The sequence below is a fragment of the Odocoileus virginianus genome, chromosome 9, assembly GCF_023699985.2.
Source record: "Odocoileus virginianus isolate 20LAN1187 ecotype Illinois chromosome 9, Ovbor_1.2, whole genome shotgun sequence".
NCBI lineage: Eukaryota > Metazoa > Chordata > Mammalia > Artiodactyla > Cervidae > Odocoileus > Odocoileus virginianus.
Genome location: NC_069682.1, coordinates 50084055 through 50107921, shown reverse-complemented (window position 1 = coordinate 50107921; position 23867 = coordinate 50084055). Strand labels below are relative to the sequence as shown.

The following is a 23867-nucleotide window of genomic DNA, read 5'->3' as shown; positions in this document are numbered from 1 at the left end:
GGACTTGAAAGCACAACCCTCACCATGGTGAGGCCCACCGTCCACCCTCTGCCCATGACCCTCTCTCACACCACCTCTCCAAGCAGTTGCCTGACTGTGGAACTGAGGTCCTCGGGGCTGCAATGCCTCTTCCTCCTGGAAGCCCTCCCTGATTGCAGGCTGAGGAGGGGTTGGCTCCATGCCTCAGTGATCTGGAGGGGCTGCAGCCCCAGCTGACCCAGCCCTCTCTACCACACCAGGCTTGATGCCTGTGCACCCTGTCGGCCTGGCTGTGCCTCAGTCCAGCTGCACATCCCTCTTGACCATGCAGACTGGAGACCAAAGCCAGTGCATACCGTCTGCCGAGACTGGGGTTCCAGCTGGGGCCTCGCCAGAGCCCACGTCCTTCCTGGACACACAGGGAGGCTTACTCCTGAGACCAGAGGTTCATGTCCACACTTCTGGCCTCTGGGCCTCGAATCTCCACCTGCAACTTGCCTGCCACCTTTCAGGGGAGGTCCACTCCTGGCTGCATGGCTCAATGGGTGTCCGCAGGATCTACAACGTTAGGAGGGGATTGGTCTCTGATGGAACGTTTCCTGCGTGGTGGATGCTGGGCTGCCGGGGAGATGTTCCTGCCTGGAGAACATGTAGAGCACTGGACACAGCCACTGCCAGCTTCAGGAGAGGGCTGGGTGGAGGACAGGGGTCCCAGGATGACCACCCCTGCACCTGCAGTCAACTGGTCTTAAAAGGGCACCAAGACACAGAAAGGACAACCTTCCCAACCGAGGGTCCTCAGACAGATAAACGAAGTCCCTGACTCACCCTCACAAAAATTAACTCGAGAGGATCATCTCAATGTCAAAGCTAAACTATATTTTCTACAAAAGAGATGAAATCTTCATAGCCCTGGGGTAGGCAAATGTTTAAGAACATGAAAACCCCTAAAAAAGTCAATAAACTGGATTTCATAAATATCCAACATGCCTGCTCTTCAACAAATGTCAGTGAAAATAAAGGCAAGGTGTTGACTGAAAGAAAATATTCAAAATACACAAATTTGAGAAAGAACTGTAGTTTCTTAATAATTCAGTAACTTGGGACCTCCCTGGCAGCCCACTGGTTGACTCCGTGCTTCCCCTATAGGGGGGACTGACTTCGCCCCTGGGTCAGGGGAACTGAGATCCACTATCAGTTTGGAACTGTAAAAGAAGAAGCTGCAGGTGCCCTGAGTCAGGGTCCTCGCCTGGTTCAGGTGCTGGGTGCAGTGGTCCTTGCTGGAAATCCATCCACTCACTACCCTTCATCACAAGATACAGACACAGTTTATGAAAAATGTTTTTATTTGAAATCAAAGTACCAAGCAGATACTTGCAAAACAACGTACAAAGTAGAACTCAGAGGTGTCCCTTGACCAGGCTGCCTCCGAGTCCCCCAGATCCAATCCTGCCTCCCGGAGCCCGAGCCCGGAACAGCCCCCCGCATGCCTGATGGGGGGAAGGGTGGGGCACTGACAGCGAGATGGCCCGATCCCCACACTGGGCTGAAGGTTCCTGGAGGACAGTGGGCCCCTTCCCACACCTGGAGCTCCGCCCCCAGGCACCGTGTCTGGGAGCAGCCGTCACGGTTCTGTCTATATGGCTCTGAAACAAACTTTCCACCCAGTGCCCCATGGCCGGCGGGCAGAGGCAGCTTTTCAGGGCGTAGCAGGTCTGAATGGTCAAGGTTCCAAGCACAAGATGCCAGTTTCACTAGCAACATGTTCTGATATGATCTGAGCCGGACGCGGGACTGGCTGAGGTGCCCCGTCCATAGGCTCAACTGGGTGTATCAGAGACGCGCCTGGAAGAGGAGCGTCTAACAAACAAGGAAGTGACACTGCGCTGAAACCAGCACGCCCGAAACGGCAGACGACCAGACATGACAGAAACAAAACAGCCTCAGTGAGGACGCTGAGGTGGGTCCAGGGGACCTGACGGACGGAAGGACGAATGGACGGAGCCCAGTTCCCTTCAAAGTGCAAGGCGGGCAGGGGCTTCTCTCTGGGTCTCCACAGGTGTCAGATGGACAGGAGGCCCAGGGTGGCCGTGGGTATCCCCACCTGCAGTGGCTCAAGGCCTGCAGAGCAGCCCCTCCCTGGTCTTTCCAAGTCCAAGACCAGAAAAGCAGAGGGCCGGCCAGCCCACGGACACCCTCCCCACAAGCACCTGGGTGCCACCTCATCCATGCTGGTCCCAGATGCCTTGGGGCACCAGTGTCAGCCAGTGGGGTGCAGCCCACCTCTGGGGGGGCCCACCAGCATGGAGCTGAGCCCGGAGTTGAACATCAGACCATGAGCCCCAACCCGAGGCATGTCCCCACTGGACGTGGAGTGGCCCTGGTCGTTCTCTCCATGTGTCCTCCCCAGGAAAAGTCACAGGGCACACCTGCCTCTTGCCCCCAGGGCCATCCCAACCATCCCTGTGTAGAAGACACTCCTGAAACCAGAGCAGATCAGGGAGCCCAGGCACTCTGCCTCATTTAGGTTGAAAACACGATAAACGTGACTTTTTGTTGGAGCCTACTAAGGGGTTCACTTAGAAACACCCACAGAGCATGTGCAATGGCCCCTGAGCATCTGTGGGCAGGGATTGGGGGGGTGTTCTGGCCTGTGCTGCTTGGACCCCTGGGTCCCTGTGGCCAGGCGGGTGTCCCAGGGCCTGCACCCCAACCCCCGGGGGCCCTGGAGGCCCCTGAGCCACGTGCAGACCTGCAGCACCACTGATGCTTATGCCAGAGACAGGAGAGCAGAGTGCTGGCCACACTAAACCTACAGAAAACTGTGGGAAGAAACCAAATCCATAGGATCCATGGGTTTCCACACTTGGGGACAGTTCCCAAGACACGTGTTAGTAACGGGCTCCCCAGCTATGGGCCGAGGCCCTGCCCCTGCCCTGCCCCTGCCGCCAGCTGCATTGGACCCCTGGCCCCCCACCTGGCTCCTCACCAAGGCCCCACGTGTAAACAGTATTAATAAGCAACAGATGGAAAAATATATTTCCCAGGAAAACAGGGGAGGAGGTTCAGAGCTCAGAGCCCCACATCCCAGGCTGCTTCCACGTCCCTTGCCTCTCCTCTCTTCTCCGTCTGTTTTGGCGTTTCCTCTCTTTGGTTCAGCAGCCCCGCGTGGCCCGTGGGCACCAGCGCTGTGCCCCTGCAGCCTGAGGAGAGGCGGCCAGCCCAGTGCCCACATGGGGCCTCGCCTTCCACTGGCTGCTACTTGTGCTCATGGCCCTCCGCCATGGTGGCCACCTCAATGGTGGCTGTGTGCTCCTCAGGTCCCGGGGCAGCCACGGCACTCTCGACAGTCCCCGTGGGCACCGTCACGATGGTGCTGCCCCCGGGCGACACCTGGGCCACGTTCTGTAGGGTGGGGCCCAGGCCGGGCAGGGTGAGCAGCTGCAATGGGCTCACCACCTTGACCACAGTGCTGCCGTCCTGCATGGCGGCCGTGCTCAGGACCGTGAGGCTGGACGCGTCCGGGTGGATCTCCACCGTGTTGGGGAAGGTGGTGCCGGAGGAGGCCAGCACCGTGTAGCCGCCAAGCAGCGGCGAGGCGGGGGAGCTGGCTGGAGCGGCCTGGGGCGCAGCCTTGCCCAGCACGGGGGAGGGCAGGGTGGACACCACTTTGCCCAGCGGCACACTGGTGAGCTGGGAGACGGGCACGCCGGGGGTCAGGGCGATCTGGGCAGACTGGGCGAGCACCTGCGAGGCAATGGCGGCCGGCCCGGACGTGGCCCTCGCGAGCCGCGGCCGCTTGACAGGGGGCGGCAGGGAGACCGGCGTGAGCGTCATAAGCACATTGCTGAGGTGTTGTGACTTGTGCTTGAGCTCTTTGGCCCGCCGGCGGTGCTCGTCACACTGCTGCTCCAGGGCTGCAGGGCAGGCACAGGGCGTCAGACCACCCACCACCGCCAGACAAGAGCCTGCACTGGCCTGGGGCCTGACCTAACGTGCTCGTGGGGACGCTGTCTGCAGGGCCTTCTCTGCAGGGGACCCGCTGCTCTGAGGAAGCAGCAGAGAGCAGCTGGCTCAAGCCGCCCGACTGGGGCAGCCTTCCCTGTTCTGTCATGTACTCTGCTCATGCTAACGTTTGCAGGCAAGCTGCCTGGTTACAGAACCAGCCTGCCTCACATACACCCACAGGCAACTCCTGGGAAGGAGCCACCTCACAGGCAAAGCGTGGGGTCGAGGGTGAATCCCTCGATTCTGGGGGAGGTCTGGCTGGGGCCGTCCCAGTGTCATCCACCCCGTGCCTGCCTCTGCACACCCAAGCACCTGTGGGCACAGCCGAGGCCAGTGTACCTGCCAGGTCACGGGCATACTGCTCCCGAGAACGGTCCATCTGACACTTGTGGCTGGCCAGCACCTTCTTCACCAGGTCCAGCATGCCGAAGTTTTGTACAATGTTGTTGAGGAGGACGGCGTCTACATGGGCAGGGCAGGCAAACCGTGAGAATGGGCTGGCCTACAGCAGGTCTGGGGCATTCCATGCCACCTGCTGAGGTGCAGGACCAGGTGCAGCAGGTCTAGGGCTTGGCTTCCTCCCAGCAACAAGGAGGGATCCAGAGGGAGCAGGCTAACTGCCCACCCCTGCCAATGCTGCTGGGCCAGCTCGGAGCCAGAAGAAGCAGGTTACACTCACCAGCATCCAGAGGCCACCCCTACCACGCCGAGTCAGAAGAGGCCTTGGGGCCCACAGACCAGGGCAGACAGACGGCTCACCTCGGAGCTGCAGGGGCGGGTCCTGCACCCGCTGCTGCAGGCCCTTCATGGTTTCCACCAGCTCCTGGTGGAACTCTTGTATGACCTCATCCAGCAGGCCTGCGTCCTTCAGCCCCCGCCAGAAGGCGAATGTATCATCTGAGACGGAAGGAGGGGCTCAGAGATAGGGAGTCCTGCATAGGCAGCCCCTCTGGTTCTATCACAGGGAGGAGTAAAGAACTGCCAGGAGGACACAGCTCTGGGGGAGACTTGTGAGTGTTTCCCCCACCCCAACCACAAGTGGGAGTCCAGTGGGTCAGCCCTGTGCATCCACCAAGACAATGCCCGGCAACCCACAAGTCCCCAGGGCGAAGCCAGCAGCAGGCGGGAGCCCCACCCCCCAGCAAGAAGCCTAGGGAGGCCCGCACCTCCAACGGCTGTGGTCCAGTCCCCTGGGTCCTCGCAGGTCTCGATGGTGATGGTTGCAGGAGCCCCATTCACTGCAAACAAGATGAGCTTGGTGAGCCTTTCTGGCGACAGGCCAGCATCCCACCCGTCACAGTACCCCACTCATACCCCCCACTTTCAAAAAATTAATTAACGTGTATAAGCACAACAGACGATCCACACATTATACATTCACTGCTAAATATGGACAAAGAAGGACCTAGAAAATGTCTCCTCAAAGCTGTGCCCATGTCCTCAATACTCTGCTGTCCTTGTCAGTTATGACGAGTCTTCATACCTACCGGCCAGGGGCCACAATCCAGCCTTCCTGCCTGGCCCGTTCTCAGCAGCCCCTCAAGTCTCTGTTTCATTGACACTATTGTCTGTCTCAACAGCTACCACGTTTCCTTCTTGTAAATCAGAAGAGGTGGAACTCTGAGAGGTATAAGCCACCCAGGCTGGTTCACCTGTCTCTAGTGTCTTCAGAGTCCTGGGTACGGTCTGGATCTGGCCATTTGGGGCTTAGGAACAAGCACAGCATCCTAACTTCTGGCTGAGTTTTCTGACCTCATGCCGGCCTTTTCCACATCCGACAAAGATATCAGGCTGGAGAATGTCAGATGCTTGAAATAGCTTTTTCATAGTCTGGACTGATATAGAACCTTTAACTACACAATAGGTGACTCTGGTGGTCTGAGAACTCTGGCTGAAGCAACCACCACGGAGGTAAGTTTAAGTAAAGCAACAGATTGTCCAAACTATCTAGAGACAACAGAATTCTAAGAGCTAAATCCCAAACCCCATGTGGCCTTTACTGGACATGGCACTCTGACTGGAGGCTCAGTGTTCAGAGCCTTCTTGGAGACCAGCCACTGCGGCCACCTTTTACAAGGCAGAGAAGAGTGTGAACCCAATCATCCAGAGGAGGTCCTGTTCCCACAGAAGCCACCAGCCCACCAGGAGTGGTGTCCCCCTGTTTCTCCTGAGGGCAGGGGCCTTGCCATGACCCAGCCCCTCCCACACTGTGTCATGCTGTCCCAGGGCCAGGCCACCACCCAATAACTGCGAACAGTGACCACTGGATGAGGAAAGAGTCAACAAGGGCCAGTCCCAACTGCTGGCAGCCTGCACATTCCTGGATCTCCCAGAGGACTCCCCAGTTTAGCTGGCTGCCAGTCTGGGCAGGTAGGGTACAGCGACTTATTCAGGGTGAACTCCAGGAGCTCTCTATGCCCCCAAGCCTCCCCTCCAGCTTCCCAAGAGAAGGACAAGGCCTCTCGACCAACCACTGTCTGGTCAGCCTTGAGGACAGTCCCTGGCCACATGGCAGCAGGCCCAGAGTGACCAGTGGAGCAACAGCTGAGGGGCAACCTAATTCCCATCATGGGAAAGGTAGCACCACCAAGTTACTAGTGGGCAACATGAACAGGGAAACTGGGACCTGATTTCACTCCAACTTGTTTTAAAAAGAATCTCTGTGCTCAAACATCTGGAAATAATCCCAGGGAACATGGAGGCCTTCTACCAGTTAAAGCACTATAAACACAGCAACTCAAGTGGCAGGGAGCACACACAAGCCCAGACCGGTGCTGATGGGAGAGGCTCCAGGGCAAGGGTAGAGGGCGCTCCCCAAAACGGGCAAAGCTGGTGGTGGGCACTGGACGCTGGCCCTGTTAATCTTCATGCTCTTCTCCACCTATGAATCACTGTATTTTATATATAATAAGAATGGCTTAAGAAAATAAAGTCCTTCAATCTTCCCTGTAGGTACAATAGCAATTCAGCTAGATTTCCTCGGTGAGGAAGGAGGAGGTGGGTGCAAACCACTGGGGCCCAGAAGGGACAGCTAAGTTGACTGCAGGCCCCACTCAAGCAGCCAGCAGCAGAGGGAGCCCAGCACGTGGTACCTACCATCAGCGGTGGCCGGCGTGAGCGGGATGTACTCGGTGGGCGTGGGACTGCCCAGGGACGCGCGCGCCCCAGAGAGGTCGATCTTGGTGCTGCGGCAGGTGTTGGAGCAGACCCTGTCATGCTGGTAGAAGTCCAGCTCCCCAGAGTCCATGATCTTCCTGCATGGAGGAGGATGGGCGTCACACGGGGTGATAAGGCTGCGGAGGCTCAGGGCCTGCCTGTGCTCCACCCCAGCACCACTCTCTCAGCAGCGTGGGGATGCCTGTGTGTGGCTCTGTCAACGAGGAGTGCGACCACAGCGGCTGGTACCCAGAGGGAGGCAGCTATCCCGGAGACTTCAGTCAGCACCGAGGGCTGGCCCTCTTTGAGAGAGTGGCCACAGTACTCCCTGATGGAAGGTCCCTGGCCAGTCCTGTGCAGGCCCCACTCCCTCCGCCCCGCCCCACCCCACCCTGGCCCCGCCCACCTAAGCATGATGCCGTTCATCCGGATGGCTCGCTTCCAGTCCTTCAGGGTGGACTTGCCGGCCAGGTGCACAAACTCCTTTGGGCTGATGACGTGCTCATCGTACTGTGGACAGAAGAGCAGAGCAGGGTCAAGAGCACCTCCTCGATGCCCTCCTCTCTTGCCTGACCCTCTGTCCAGGGCCAGCCTGGGAAAGACGGTGGATGGCAGGGCAGCCACCGTGGAGGCGGACATCCAGGATTTAGCCACTGGCAATCTTGACTGAGGTGGGAGGAAGAACCACCAGCTGAGCCAAGCCTGATGCTTGAGCTGCAGGACCTGAGTGAGGTGCTGGCCCTATCCTGCTCCAGTGGATGGTCAGGTGCTGCCCCTAGCAGGGAGGGAGCTGGGAGCTCGGTGCTCTCCCTCAACCAGATACCCAGTGCCTGGGACCCGGGGAGCCCACCCCACTCTGAAATGCAGGGCGCTCTCTCCCTCTGGACAGGAAGCAGCAAACTTTCTTGTATGTAACTTATTCCACAAATAACATTCACATACAGTCCATCAAGTAACAAGAGACAGTCACAGGGTCAGCTGTGAACACCCCTTCAGCTCGCCTGGCCCAGCCCTAACAGCACCCTTCATGGCACAGGAGCACATGCCCAATTCAAGTCAGGGAACTGCCCTCCCTCCTTGCGCATCTGCTAGTTTCACCCAAATGTGGCCTGAGAAGGTGAAGTATCCAACTCAGTCTTGTAGAACAAGCATGCACTGGAACCGAAGAACCAACACACAACTGCATTTACATAGAACACAAGCAGGGGGTTTGGATATGTCACAGTCACAGCAGAGGCAGAAACAAAAGCTCCAACATGGCCTGGACACATGGCTGAACCTGGCCAGGGTGCCAGATGCCCCGGGGCCTCCCCTCCCCAGGGCCTCCCCTCTCAGGGCAGCTGCCCTGACGGGCCCTGCAGTCTGTCTCGGGTTGGGTCCAGGTTACCCTGCCACTAGAGCAAAACTGCCTCAGCTCACGTACAAGCCACACCTGCTCTGTCACACTCCACAAAGAGTACATACTCTACAAATTGAAGGCTTGCAAACACCCTGTCTCAAGCAAGCCTATCGGTGCTGTTTTTCAACAGCAGTTGCTCAATTCAAGTCTCTGTGTCACATTCTGGTAATTCTCCTAATATTTCAAACATTTTCACTAGTTACGGTGATCTGTGATCAGTGATCTTCAATGCTACTTCCACGACTCCGAGAGCTCAGATGATGGTTACCATTTTTAGCAATAAAGCTAAAGACATGTACACTGTTTTTAGACACAATGCTATGACACCACTAACAGAGCACGATCCAGTGCAACTATAATTTTTATATGTGCTGGGAAAACAAAAAATGTGACTCTCTATTGCAAGGTGGCCTTCTCCAAGGCTGCCTGCAACCAGCCTGGGAAGCCCTCTTGATGGAAGCAACTTTCCTGACTTCCTGAGCCTGAGCACTGTCCCTCCAAGCCAGGAAGCCACTCTACCCCTTGCCTTGGTTGGTTGGGAGCCACCTCTGAGCCCAGGAAGGCAGGGATAGTCAGCACCCTCTCTGGCTACTCCCCAAGCATAGAAAGTCCATGCTGGACCCAAAGTGCCCCCCAACTACGTGATGCCTTCTCTGGCGCTGCCCCCACCTGACACTGCAGCACCACCTGATGGCCTACTTCTCCCTTACATCCTGCCACCACTTTCTGTCCCGCCTCCCTCTGAGGAACCAGGTTCTCCTCTATTGGTTGGGTAGGTGTGCTCCACACTCAGGGTGTGCTAACTGGTCCCTCTCACACCTGTCTGACTGTACTGACTGCCCTGTCTCTCCTCTCCTTAATCTACAGGAGCATCTCAGACTCACCATGACTTCCTGATCTCAACATCTGGGAAGCATGCAGGTCTGTTTCTACAGACAAAGATAGCATCCCTCAGTTTGTGTCTGTCTGATACCTTCCTGAGCAGAACCAGGTTGTGTGTGTCAGGAAATGCCACAGAACCCCTGCCCACTCCATCAGGAGGCTGTGGCGGAAACTGGCCCAACACTGATGCCCAAACATCACCACTCATTTAGCGGGTGATCTACAGGCTTCACCCTCTGTAAGCAGCACCTTAGTGATGGGGGTACCTGGAGACCAGCTTCCCCTGACTAGATGCAGCACCTCCTCACAGCGCTCTGGCTCCAGCACTCCATCTATGTTTGCTAGTTGGCATAGTTTTAACTCTTCCTTGTTTGATGTAAATAAACAACATGAAATATACTGCAACAAATATGGGCAGATAGATTCTTATTTTTACTTGAATTATAATCCATGACCATCATTCATTATTCTGATGCTAAAATGTCCCAGAGCTAGTGTAAGGTCCTTTGCACTGGCACCTAGTGTAGATTTCAAAATGTGAAATTTTGAACGTATTTGTTCAGTTTGGGGTGTGTTAAGTGTCTTGAACTGCGGGTGGCTGTCTTTGCTGGGTTATGAAAGTTCTCAGACCCACTCTCCTCTCAGAAGTCAGATAGATACGTGTGCTTTCTTGTGCTTCCATTTTCCCTTATGATGCTTCGCTAGGTAGTTGTCTCGATAACTTCACTTCTGTCTTCCAGTTCACTGATTATCTCTTCAACTGTATCTAATCAGCTGTAAATCCACCCATTTAGTGTTTGATTTTAATTCTGTTTTTCATTTCTAGTTTTTTTCATATCTGCTTATGCTTTATTCATGTTTGAGTCTCCTTTTTATTTCTTGAAGTAATTAAACATAAATTAAACATCATTATTTTATATTTCGTGTCTCAGAACTCCAACCTGTAGTATTTGTGGGCCTTATTTTGCTGTCTGTGGATTCTATGTGCACTCACTCAGGTGCTATGGTTTCCTTGTGTGCTCAGGGTTATGTTCTGTGTTACTGTGAGCTGCTCCTCTTTTTGGAACTTTGTCTGCCAAAGTTACTTGAAACCTGAGATAAAGGTGAGTTCTTTGAAAAAAGATTTCTCATTTTGTTTTTGTCAGATTCCTGGGGGAGTTGTGAGCCAGGAACCATCTGACAACTAAACTCTTAGCTAAAGGTATTCACACTGTACAGGCCACATGTGGCTCCTCAGGAGAGTCCTTACTCCACCTAGTGCTGATGTGGGAGGGGCATTTTCCTTGTGCTGGGGGTAGGGGGGCTGGGAGAATGTGATCAGCATGTTTTCTAGCCCCCAACATTGAGGGTGGAGACCTCTGGAAGTAGCAGCATCACAGGGACAATCACTACCCCAACAACACACCCCAGCTGGGAGCCCTGGGCTTTGGCTCATCTCCTGCCCACAAGGCTGAGAAACCAGTGTCAAGCAAAAGTTAGCTGCCCTCTACAATCAACCTTTACTCAAGTCCTGGGCCTACTTCCTCCTCTTTTGCCAGCTTAAGGAGGCATCTTCTAGATGCCTTAAGTGGCATTTTTAGCTGTTTCCAGCACAAGGTGAGTGGGTACCTAAGCCACCATGCTGCAGGAAAAGCAGACCTCTCGCCTGTCCACCTCACCCATGGCTGCTAATGAGTCTTTGCAAAGCAGCTCCCTTGTTTAAAGTGCCCGACAGAGTCAGTCCAGGAAAGGAACTCACTGCCCTGAGGCTCTCTCATGCCCTGGTGATAGCCTGTTTGTCCCTGAAGCCTGCTTGTCTTCTGCTCTCCCAAATATGGGATTTCTGCCTCCTGAACTCCCCACCAAGGTCACAACCCTGCCACTGGGGTCTCCTTTTGTTTGCTTTGTAGCTGCGGCCCTGGGAGTCCCTCCCTGCAGCCTGGCTGCATGGGAACTCTTACCTGCACACACTTCACATTGATACCGGGGCATACAAACTTCCTCCAGATCAGGTTGGCCCTGCTGTCCCCGCAGGTGATGGGGTACACGATCTCTGCCTCCAGGCTCTCCTCTTCTTCAGCCATCTTCACTTCTCACCAGGTGTGTTGACAGGGAAAGGGGCAACACAGAAAATCAGTTACAACTTCTCCAAAGCATTTCCTGCAAAAGTACAAGGTTAACTACCTTGAAAGAGAAATCAGAATCCAGGAGACACTGAGACAAGACCAAGGTGGGCAGAGGGCATTTCTCCTCAGCCCAAAGTAAAGACCAACTGATGGAAATAAAACTTCACCCAAACACTTACAGAGAAATCTATTCTTAATATTTGGAAGAGCTCTGAGGCCTTTAATGTTAGGCTACAGACAAAGGCCAAAGGTGGTAAGAGTCTGCATTGCTGATCACAGACAGCTACACTAACAAAGCTTTTGGACCGCAAACTGAGCTCTCCCTGCTAGCCACGGGCCAACGCCACAGCTGGGGACCCTGGAGCCAGGGCCTCCGTGGCGCCTCAGGCCCACTTCTGGAGAGGAGCCCCAGGAGGGCCTCGGGAACCTTTGTCCCCTTACTGAAGGGAAGATAGTCCCCTCGGGCAAAACCACTTCTGAAGCGACCTGCGGGCGCCACTGCCAAAAGGCAGGCTCCCTACCTAACACGGCCTCCTTGAGCTGCGAGGATGCTGTGAACGCCGCTGCAGCAGCCGCCGCGGCATTTTCCGTCTCCATGTTGTCCTCCGTCAGGTCACCGCTAGGGACAAAAGGGAAGGAGACAGAGGGGACATCAGCACCTCTGCAACAGCCAGCCCCACACCCCACTACCGTTTCTGCCCCGCTTTCCAGTCTAGCCAGAGGTCATGGTACCGCTGACCCCACACACGTCTCTCCTCACTTCACCTAGAAAAACCTGGTTCCCAACTGGCCTGACCCTTCAGAGGAGAAGTTAACCATGCATTTGGGGACAGGAAGCCATGACCTCGGCAGCGGGAGAAAAGACACAGCCCTCAGCTCACCTGAGCCCCTCCGCCACCGCCCCCCCGAGCCTGTCCTCACCCGTGCGGGGCAAGGTTGGTGGTGACCAGCACAGTCTTCACCTCCTCCACACCACTGCCATCCGCCGCCGTGTCAGGCGTCGTCACCACCACCACCTCCTCCATGTGGACACTCACATCGGGGGTGGCCATGGCTCAGCGGATAAGAGACGCCAGGGCCCCGGGCCTGCAGGGCAACAGGGCAGGCACAGGGTTTGCATGGGGACCTTGCTACCTTCTGACAGTGGAGTGAGCACAGGGCGGAAGCCCCAGCAGAACCGTGGAGCTGCACCAGGCCCAAAAGCCCTGTGGTCACACTCGGGCGCTGGGAAGGAGCCAGGATGCAGGTGGATGCCTCTGGAGGCGGGTCCTGTCGGAATCCAGGGCTTCGCACAGAAAGCCCTTGGAGACCCACTGTCTCTGGTCTGGGAGACCCTCCCTGGTGTTACTTTGTCTTTGCCTCTTTGCCCTCCGGTGAGCCCCAACCCTCTAATCTCTGTGACGGTCGCGGTCAGGCAGGCACTGAAAACTCCGGGGACCTGAAGGCAGCTCACTGCTCCGCTGCTCTCCACCCTCTGATGCTTGGCTCAGGGCAGGCCAGGTACTGAGGTGTCACAGCACAGGGGACACATCAGAGACCCAGCTTTTAGGCAGAGCACAGAAAAGGCGGCTCTGGGGCTTGGAGCATGGAAGAGACTGCAGAGAGTGGGGAGGTGGAAAGGGCCTGACCCCAGCCATGTGTGAAGGCCCCAGTCACTCCTCACCTGTCTGTGTGCAGACCTGGCCCGAAATGGTCAGCCAAAGCTTTCGAGGACTAACCTCCAGGGTCGACCACTGCCCAGGTCTCAGACCAGCCTCGGATGGCACCTGAGGGACAGAGACCCCGGCACAGTCTGAAGGCTGAGAGGACTCAATACCACATCCGCCCACAGGAGGGGCTCAGACCCATAGCCCAGGTCCACTTCTTGCTATAACAAAATGCTCCATCCTCCACAGGGTCTCATAATATTCAAAGGATTCAGATGACAATCCGGAATTATCTACCACACAAAGAAGCAGGAAAATCTGACCAAAATTAGGGCAAAAATAATCCAAAGAAGCCCAGTCTGAGGTGACCACTGGAACCCCCAGTGGCCTGAGCTGCGGGTGCTCCTACTACATGAGTGGAGCCTGCTGTCCTAACCGGGTTGGCATAGGAAACAAAGTCACAGCCAAGTGGAAATTAGAAAATAAAAAAATATAATAACAAATAGAAACCCACCTTATGGGCTCAGTATCAGAATGGAGATGAGAGAGGAAAGAGACACAACAGTGAAAATATACAGCAGTACAAAAGATCTAATGTGAACAACAGAAAGAAGATGGAAAAAAGAATGAACAGAGCTTCTGGGAATGCAGAACAAAAGAAGTTGGCCATCTGTATCACCGGAGTCCCAGAGGAAAGAAGACCGTGTGGTGCTGAAAAACAACTCAGAAGAAATAACAGCTGAACAATTCCCAAGGGTAGTGGAAAATATAAACTTACACACTCAAGAAGTCCAACAAACTTCAAGCAGAATAAACTCAAAAGAAATCTATGCCGAGAGCGTAATCAAATTGCTGAAAACGGATGACAAAGGAAGAATGTTACAAAAACAGCAGATAAAAAGGTACGCATTTCCCACAAGAGAACAGCAACCTGAAGGCCTTCGGGACTCTCCCCAGAACCACGGAACCAGAGGCAGGGACTTCCTTAACATACTGAAAGGAAAGAGCCTCAGGCCCGCATTCTGCAACAGGGAGAAGACTCTTCAGAAAGGGAGGCACAATAGAGACATTTTCAGATAAAAGAAACTTAAGACAACTGGCCACAAGCAGACCTGCTCTAAAAGCAATTTAACATAGCAGAGAGAAGCCTGAAGCTTCAGGAATGGAGGAAGGCAACACATGTGGTAAATATCTGGTAAAACTCAACAAAGTTTTCCCCTTCAGTTCTTTTTACTTATATATTTAGCTGTGTCAGGTCTGCGGCATGCATGATCTTTCATTGTCACGCACAGACTCTCTAGTTGCAGCATGCAGGTTTAGTTGCCCCGAGGCAGGTGGGATCTTAGTTCCCCAACCAGGGACTGAACCTGTTGCTTGCATTGCAAGATGGATTCTTAACTACTGGACCACCAGGGGAATCCCCAAAATGAAGTCTTAAGTTTAAAAATATAAAAACATACAGCACCAAAAGTGACACCAATGTAAACTACAGACTCTGCTTGATGATGAGTCACCTCGGCTTTGTGGACTGCAACAGACGTACTGCTCTGGTGAGGATGCTAACAGGGATGGAGGCTGGGGAGTAGGTATATGGGAACTCCACGGGTTCCTGTTCAATTGTGCTGTGAACATAAAACCTACCCCAAAAATGAGATATGTACATTACAACAGAATGAATATAGACAGGACAGTAGAAAATGAAAAAAACAAGTTATAGGTGGAAGAAAATACTTGCAAACACATCCGACAAAGAACTTGCCTGCAGAATACCCAAAGAACTCAACAACAACACTATTTATTTATGTTTAACAACACAATTTAAAAGTAGGCAGAAGATGTGAACAGACACTTCAGCAAAAGAGAAGTCCAAATGAGCACACAGAAAGCTGCTCGACATCATTAACCCACAGGAAAATGCAAACTAAAACCACAAGAATACTACTGCATGCCTATTAGAACAGCCTAAAAAGCACCAACGAAAAGCTGATGACACAAAGACCAGGAGGATGTGAAGCAACCAGAATTCTCACACACAGCTGTGTGGTGCACCCACACTAAGAAGGGTCTGGACGTTTCCATAAAGTTAAATACACTACTCCTGCATGACCCTGCAAACCCACTCCGAAGTATCTGCTCCAAAGAAATGAAAACCTGTACACACAACGTTATGACAGCTTTATTCATGACTGTCAGAAACTGGAAACAACTCAAATGACCTTCAATAGATGGACATAGAAAGACATTCCATGGAGAACAGGGACAGTCTCTTCGAAGCACGGAGCTGGGAAAACCAGACCTCTGCAGGCAACAGATTGAGGCTGGACCTTCACTTACACCACAGACAAAAATTAACACAGGATAGATCAAAGATCCAAACATAAGAGTTTATACTGTAAAACCCTCAGAAGAAAGCAGAGGGTAAAGTCCTCCTGACACAAAATTTGGTAAAGATTTCCTTCTTTCTTTTTACTTTTTGGCTGCAGAGGTACAATTTGTGGGATTTTAGTTCCCTGATCAGAGACTGAACCCAGGCACTCGGCAGTGAGAGCAGAGTTCTAGCCATTGGACTGCCAGGGGATTCCCTAGCAATATGACACCAAAAGCACAGGCAACAAAAAACAGATCAATTAGCCTCCACTGAAATTAAAAACTATTGTGCACCAAAGGACACTCTTGGGAGACTGAAAAGGCGACCTACACACTGGAAGGCGGTGTCTGCGCAGCACATGCCCACCAAGGGATTCACACCCAGGATGCAACTCAACAACAGCAAAACGAATGGAACTACAGGCCAAGTATCATTTGGAGGAGACATTTCTCTGAAGGAAATCTGCAAACAGCCCATCAGCCATGGAACAGATGCTCAACACCCTTAATCACTGGGGAAATGCACACGAAAACCACAAGGAAATACCACTTCACACCCATCAGGATGGTTATTAAAAATAAACGGAAAGTAAGTGTGGTCAGAATGTGGAGGGACTGGAACCATTCTGCACTGGTGGCAGACCAACAAAATGGTGACGCCCCTGTGGAAAGCAGTCTGGCAGGGCCTCAGAAAGTCACACATACAGGGACTTCCCTGGCCGTCCACTGGTTAGGACGCCACACTTCCACTGCAGGCAGCACGAGTTCGATCCCTGGTCTTGATCCCTGGTCAGGGAATTAAGATCCCACATGTCATGAGGTTAAAAAAAAAAAAAAAAAAAATCACTTTAAAATCACCCTTATCACCTGAAACGAACACAACCTTGTTTGTTAATCGGCTATAGCCCAATAAAAAGTTTTTAAAAAATTGCCCTGAAAGTAATGTTGTTCTGTGGTACTTGGCCCTCATGGAGGCACCTCTGCTTTCACCAGGTATGATCTGAGAAGCCCAGAAAGCCACGCTTGACCCCAAAGCTGCAGAAAGGCAAGGACCCACCCTCCAAGAGCAGCTGTTCACACCCACATCTCAAAACTGCACAGGGCACTGAACAGTGAAAACCCACAAGCTGGAATTTCTGCCTCTCCAAGGGCAACTATATAAGCTCCCAAAATTCCTCTTTCCCAATTAATTTTGAGGTAAAGAAAACATGACAAAATGTTTCCAAAACAGCATTTTGGGGCATAAACATATAAAAACAGGTTAAAAATGTGTGAGTGCACAGTTAGTACATCAGATTCAGATCTAGCTTTCCATGTCTTCAAAAAAATCAAATATTTTCCTTTGATAAAAATATAATCAGAAACGCAGCAGAGGGCCTAGATCACACAGCAATGGCCCACAGACACAGTTTCTTTGATCCTCACCTTGTTTCAAAATATGTAATTAGTTGCAACTTTTTCAAAGTTTACAAGCTTCACACTTCAGAAATCCAGATTTCCAGTGTCTCTTGAGGAGTCAGAAACAGCCATTCCTGGAGGTGGCCCTCTAGCTCTGCTTTTCCTTGAGAATCTGGGCTTCCTCGCCCTGCCTTCCTGGGGGGTGAGGGGGGCACAAGCACTCGCTGTCCAGTCTTGACCACACCCTGCATTACACTGGCCAGGCTGCATCAGGCTCTTAAGTGAGAAACCTGTATGTGTAAGTTTCTCCCCTGTCCAGTATGTCTTCCCAAAGTCTTAAGATACTTCCTACAAAGAAGTAATTTCTGACCAGTCTGCTTAATGTATTTTGTTACATTGGGGATTTATTTAATCCACTTGGTTTTATCCTAAACAGACTGGTGCATACTGTTGTACTCAGTTGTGCATGGTTGGTGGGAATGTAAATTGTGCAGCCGCTATGAAAACAGTACCAGGTTCCTCAAAAGACTAAAAATAGACCTGTCATATGATCAGCAACCCCACTTCTGGGTGTATATATGAAAGAACATAAATCAGGATCTCCAAGAGACACCTGCACCCCTTGTTCACTGGAGCATTATTTACAACAGTCAAGATATGGGAGTAACCTCACTGTCCATGGACAGATGAATAGATAAAAGTTTGGTATACACACACAATGGAATATAACTTAGCCTTTAAAAAAAAAAAAAAGAAATTCTGCCATTTGTGACTACATGGAAGAATGTGGGAGACATTATTCTATGTGAAATAAGCCAGACAGAGGACAAAATACTGCATGATACCACTTCCTGGAAAATTCCATGTATAGCGGAGCCTGGAGTGCTACAGTCCATGGGATCACAAAAGAATCCAACACGACTTAGTGACTAAACAACCACCACCACTTACATGAGTGTAAAACAGTCAAACTTAGACAGGCAGAGTGTGGAATGGTGGTTGCAAGCATTTGCTGAAGAGGGACCAGGACATGTTGGTCAGAGTACAAAGCCTCAGATATGCAAAATGAGTAAATCCTGGAGGTCTGAGATACTGCATAGTTAACAATATTGTATACTTAAATTTTTGCTAGCTAATCGTTCCTACCACAGAGTAATAATGAGAGCAGGAAATTTTTGGTGACTGAGAGTTTAATGGTATAGATCGTAGTTTCACAGGCGTACATTAACTCATAAAGTTGTATACTGGTTATCTCAGCTTTTTAAAAAAATGAATAAAAAGAAGATTGATGTACCTGAAATTTGTATTTGAAGTGTTAGCAAAGAAAGATAACCTTGGCTATCTGAAAGAAAACTAAGTAAATCACAAAGTTAGGCAACTATGTAACAGGTCATTACTGGCAATGGACCCCTACCAAGAGGTTCACTTGGCTCTGGCTCTCACCAAGGGCTCTGCAGGCGTAAGGCCCCCACAGAAAGGGGCGTATCAACGTGGCCCCAAGGGTAGAGGGTTATCCAGGAGGCCCTCGTGGGAAGGGGGATTATCTCCGAGGCCCCCATGAGAAAGGGATATCCACGCGGCCCCCACGGGATGAGGGGGCATCCCCGCGAGCCCCACGGGAAGGGGAGTATACACGACACCCCCACGGAAACGGGGCGATCCACGGGCCCCCACAGGAAGGCGGGGCATCCGCGCGGTACCCTCCACGCGGCCCCCGCCCAAAGCCCTCCCTTGCGCCCGCCGCCCGCCGCCTTCCGGCAAGATGGAGGCCGCGCCGCCGCCGACGCGCCTGACGCGGACCCGTGACGCCCGTGACGCCCGCCGCGCGCCGCCGCCCCTCCCCCGCTCCCCTCCCCCCGCCGTAACGTCCTGACGCTCCGCAGGGACCCCTGACTGGACGGCGGCGCGCGGCGGAGCGAGAGGCCTCGCCGCGGGGGGGCGGCGGGCGCTTACCTGAGCCGCGGCCGGGCCTGCGCGGGCGCCGGCAGGCGGGCGGGGGTGGCGGGCGGCGGCGGCGGGCGGGCGGCGGCGGCGGCCTCGGGCTCCGCTCCTTGTTGGGGATTCGGCGGCGGCGGCGGCGGCGGCAGCCCGGGCGCGCGCTTCCTAGTGACGCAGGCGGCGGGGCCGCGCACGCACGGGCAAGGGCGAGCCCGGGGATTTATTTGGCGCTCGGCGTGGAAGCGGGCGGTGCCGAGAAATAAGGCCCGGCGAGCCCGGGCGCGCGTGCGCGTGGGTGTGGGTTGGTCTGGAGGTGCATGTACCTGCCTTTTCTTGGGGCTGTGGGTCACGCTGCTTAACCCCCCCCGCCCGCTGGCTCACCTGCCTGGCACGGCGGTAACAAGACCCCGGAAAGTGTGCGTAGGAAGACTCGTTTAGGGTTGGCAAGAAATGTGAGTGACCTCCCCGTGTGTGACAGGGTCTCCCCAGAGGCAGGCAGGCGAGAGGGCTGCCCTGGGGGTCGTATAGTCCGAATCCTGCGATTATCATGTTTTATTTTTGTATTACAGTAAGCCATAAAGACGGCTTTGAACATTCTTACTTCTGGATCGGCGCGGCGCCCCCCAGTGTTCCTGTGTCGATTCCCAACCGCGCTGTTCTATGCTGTAGTCACTGACCACGTTTGCTCATCTTAATTTGCGTTAACTGAAGTTAAAATCCAGTTCCTCCGCTATCACAGAGCCACGAAGGACACCCTGAAGTAGGGTTAGGATCGCTGTGAGAACTCTTAAAATTACAGTAACTGGCTGGAGTATAAAGACCCTAGATTTACCAGAACATGAGACGGTTAGCAGCACTCAGCTTTCATGGAGTTCCTTTGACTTGGGAGCCAGCACAACCAGGCCTTAATGTTTGCTTGAAAGGTGCACTGGGGGCCCAGGGGATGGCAAGTGGGGTTCATCTGCCCTGCCCAGGGCTGAGGCACGTGTGAGGCATCCCGGTCATCTCCTGCCATAGGACTCCTGGAGGAAGCAGGGCAGCGGTGGAGTTGGCCGTTCCCACACCTGCCTGTGTGCCAGGCAGTTGGGGGACCCAGAGGGTGGCTGAGGCTGGCTGTTCTCAGACAAGAGCAGGCAGATCCCAACTCTCTTCCTGTGTAGTGCCGCTGCTCTGCCTGCTGGCAACTGCCCATGACTCAGAACCTAGATGGAAGCCTGCTGGGTCCCTGGGTGCTCCCTCTCAGAAGGCCTAGAAGTCTGAAAACAAATGCCTTCTTTAGGACTGAGCTCTGAACATGTGTTCATACTTGAGTAGGAAGACCACTGGAAGCCATTTCCCAGGCCAGGAAATTTTCAGGCCACCTTCATTTTGGTGATGTTATAATCTGGAGAGTTACACTTTCATTCTATTTTCAGTCACGTAGAGTGTACTCGGGCCAGTGATGAAAAAGTCACTGTTTGTAAAGATTAAAACTGTTGAGCCTGTGTAAATGCTGTTTTATCACCTGGTAAATACAGAAGCGGGTGCTCATGATCTGTATTTGAGTTTCCCTGTCCTCACTTTTCTAAAGTGGCTGCTAATAAAATCAAAGGGAGGGGTTCAGAAGATGCAGAGGGCAGGGACCAGGCCAGGTCCTGCTGCTGCATGGCCAGGTGAGCTGTGGCTGCCAGCTTTGAAGTCTGTGGGCACCCCAAACTCTCCTGTCTGAATTTGCAGGGCCTCAGTGTATGTCTGCTACAGAACCTGACACCTGACATTTGAACGGAAGTGCTGGTCTCTGCTTGGCTGGCGGGATGGACTAGTTCCTCCTGGCTAGGGGTTGGGGTGGTGCTTTCTCCCCTGGACTCCCATGGGGATGGGAGCTTCCACTCTTGGTTGCCTGCAGAGGAGAATAAACCTATGAAAGAGTGATCAACAGGCCCAAGAATGCTGTGGGGTTGCCAAGCCCTGTGCTTCAGTTCAGCTCCACCACACAGCCCTTGACCAAATGGAAGACAGGACCATGACGGGCTGGCTAACCCAACAAGTCCCGTCCCCTCCCTCCTCCACTCGGCCAGCCTGCCAGCCCCAGGGTCCAGCACTTCCTGCCTGGGGTAGGGCAGCACTGGGTGTTACAGAACTGTGTGTGGGTGAAAGTTGTATTCAAGCTCAGTACACACCACTCTAGCCAATGTAAGAGTATGAAGTTTATTGATATGGTTTCAGATTCACTCTGCAGACAACTTTTAAGAAACTATCCCTGGCTGCTATCCAAAAGTCTACAAACAATAAATGCTGGAGAGGGTGTGGAGAAAAGGGAACCCTCTTACACTGTTGGTGGGAATGCAAATTAGTACAGCCACTATGGAAAACAGTGTGGAGATTTCTTAAAAAGCTGGAAATAGAACTGCCATATGACCCAGCAATCCCACTTCTGGGCATACACACCAAGGAAACCAGATCTGAAAGAGACACGTGTACCCCAATGTTCATCGCAGCACTGTTTATAATAGCCAGGACATGGAAGCAACCCAGATGCCCATCAGCAGACGAATGGATGAGGAAGCTGTGGTACATATACACCATGGAATATTACTCAGCCATTAAAAAGAATTCATTTGAATCAGTTCTAATGAGATGGATGAAACTGGAGCCTATTATACAGAGCGAAGTAAGCCAGAAAGATAAAGACCATTACAGTATACTAACACATATATATGGACTTTAGAAAGATGGTAATGATAACCCTATATGCAAAACAGAAAAGAGACTCAGATGTATAGAACAGACCTGTGGCCTCTGGGAGAAGGCGAGGGTGGGATGTTTCAAGAGAACAGCATTGAAACATGTATATTATCTAGGGTGAAACAGATAACCAGCCCAGGTTGGGTACATGAGACAAGTGCTCGGGCCTGGTGGACTGGGAAGACCCAGAGGGATCGGGTGGAGAGGGAGGTGGGAGGGGGGACTGGGATGGGGAATACATGTAAATCCATGGCTAATTCATTTCAATGTATGACAAAAACTACTGTAATGATGTAATTAGCCTCCAACTAATAAAAATAAATGAAAAAAAAAAAGAGTTAAGACAAATAAATAAGCCAGAAAACAAATGGACTCCATTATTGAAAAAAAAAAGAAAAGAAAAGAAACTATCCCTCATTTAGTATAAAGACCAAGATGTTAAAATATACTTTTTCCAACCATGTGTCTATGTGAGGCTAGATTTTCTCATATGCTTCAACCATTCTCACTGATTCTTCTTTTTTTTAGGAAACTGTCATCGTTTTTAACTTTATTTTTTTGTTTTTCATTTTAAGATGTTAATGTGTGACAGGTGTATCAGTTCAGTTCAGTTGCTCAGTCGTGTCTGACTCTTTGTGACCCCATGAACCTCAGCACGCCAGGCCTCCCTATCAATCACCAACTGCCAGAGTCTATCCAAACCCATGTCCATTGAGTCGGTGATGCCATCCAACCATCTCATCCAGGTCTTTAGTTTCTAAATTAATTACTGTTTTTTAAATTTCTCTGTTTTAATTTTCAGTGTGGTCCCCATTGACTCATAAAGCCCACATAAACAGCTCTTTATTGCGGGGGGGGCTCTAAATTTGTAAGGTTGTAAGAGTTCACTGAAGCCAAAAACTTGGGGAAGTTTTCTCAAAATTCCTAGTACATCCATGAAATAGATGATTGTCTGGCGCTTGACGTGATACGTATGAGGACAGGAAAGGTGCAGACGTCACTGTGGGCATGTCTCAGAGGTCTGAGCTGGGATCCCTTCAACACCGCTGGCAGGGTAGTCCTCTCCAGGGTAAGGAGTTTAGAGATCAAGATTTTTGTCTTTATACTTTGCAGTGATACAGGGAACATTATGTTTGTAACCAGAAAAAAACATTGTCATGAGATAATATCTACTCTTATTTTCCCCAAAGTGGACTTTGTGAAGATTAAAAACATGCTTTGCAAAATCATAAATTACCACCTGTATGTAAGGTTTTATTGAACAACATGTAGGTTCTCACAGGGAGGGGCTGGGTCTTCAAATCCATCACTGTTCTGGAGTCAGACACACGCAATAAACATGCACTTCACTCGTGTTGAATATACAAATAAGTGCATGGATGTTTTAAAGTTACCAGTTACATAATTGCAACTGCTGTCTGGTTGAATTGTGTCCTCCACAGATGTGTTGACATCCCAGGTCTCAGGCCCTCAGAATGTGATCTCATTTGAAACTAGGGTGGTTGCAAGTGTAATTAGTTAAATAATGAGGTCATGTTGAAGTCTGTATGTGTGTTCCTATCTCAGTTGTGTTTGACTCTGCGACTCCATGGACTATAGCCTGCCAGGCTCCTTGGTCCATGGGATTCTCTAGGCAAGAATACTGGAGTGAGTTGCCATGCCCTTCTCCAGGGGATCTTCGTGACCCAGGGATCAAGCCCAGGTCTCCTGCATTAGCAAGCAGATTCTTTACCATCTGAGCCACCAGGCAAGCTCCCATCTTGGAGTGGGGGCCCCTAATTCAGACAGTGATGTCCTGTAAGACAGACACCCAGGGAGAGGCAAAGACCTGAGTAATGTATCCATAAGCCAAGGATAGCTGGTGTCCAGCAGAGCCCCAGCTCAAGTTCCCTATCCCTAGGGAGTCCCCGGCTCATTAGAACGCCAGCCACTCGCTGGGGGTGGAAATCCAAACACTTCCTTCCCAGAGTTCAAGTCACCACGGAGAGCTCAAGGCAGCTGGGCTTCACTCAGGAAAAAAGAGGCCAGGCCAGCTGTGCGGGGGAGTTGTCCGCAAGCTGGGTCCTGCCCGCCAGCCGGGCTGCAAGCACCCCTCTTGGACCTGTCCCCTTCCCAACATGCTGAGTGCTGGGGACACAACCGTCTCACAGCAGGAGGGGCCCCCACACAGGCTCTGTGGGCCCCTGTCTGATGACAAGTGGTCCAGGCCCAAGCCTGTTCTTCAGTAGCCCTGCGGGGGTTGGAGACACTGAGTTTCCCAACAGC

At 52.3% G+C, this 23867-nt stretch overlaps 1 protein-coding gene and 1 long non-coding RNA gene across 6 annotated transcripts; one reads left to right on the top strand and one right to left on the bottom strand.

Moving 5' to 3' along the window:
- Window positions 1–1307: 1307 nt before the first annotated feature.
- Window positions 1308–18983, bottom strand: GMEB2 (glucocorticoid modulatory element binding protein 2). 5 transcript variants are annotated; one of them, XM_070472416.1, is made up of 11 exons: window positions 18894–18983; window positions 13193–13295; window positions 12451–12615; window positions 12051–12148; window positions 11365–11492; window positions 7550–7653; window positions 7084–7241; window positions 5154–5225; window positions 4747–4884; window positions 4300–4449; window positions 1308–3896 (listed from the first exon to the last, which is right to left on the bottom strand). In XM_070472416.1, the coding sequence occupies exons 3-11, from the start codon at window positions 12579–12581 to the stop codon at window positions 3238–3240; spliced, it is 1638 nt and encodes a 545-aa protein (XP_070328517.1). In that variant the 5' UTR covers window positions 12582–12615; window positions 13193–13295; window positions 18894–18983; the 3' UTR covers window positions 1308–3237. The 5 variants fall into 5 exon arrangements, with proteins under 5 accessions (XP_070328517.1, XP_070328518.1, XP_070328519.1 ...); XM_070472417.1 differs by lacking the exon at window positions 18894–18983 and adding an exon at window positions 16968–18610; XM_070472418.1 differs by lacking the exon at window positions 13193–13295 and having other exon boundaries at window positions 18894–18969.
- Window positions 18963–21970, top strand: LOC110125974 (uncharacterized). The gene is made up of 2 exons (XR_002310261.2): window positions 18963–19330; window positions 19448–21970. It is a non-coding gene; the product is annotated as an uncharacterized lncRNA (long non-coding RNA).
- The last annotated feature ends 1897 nt before the right edge of the window (window positions 21971–23867 follow it).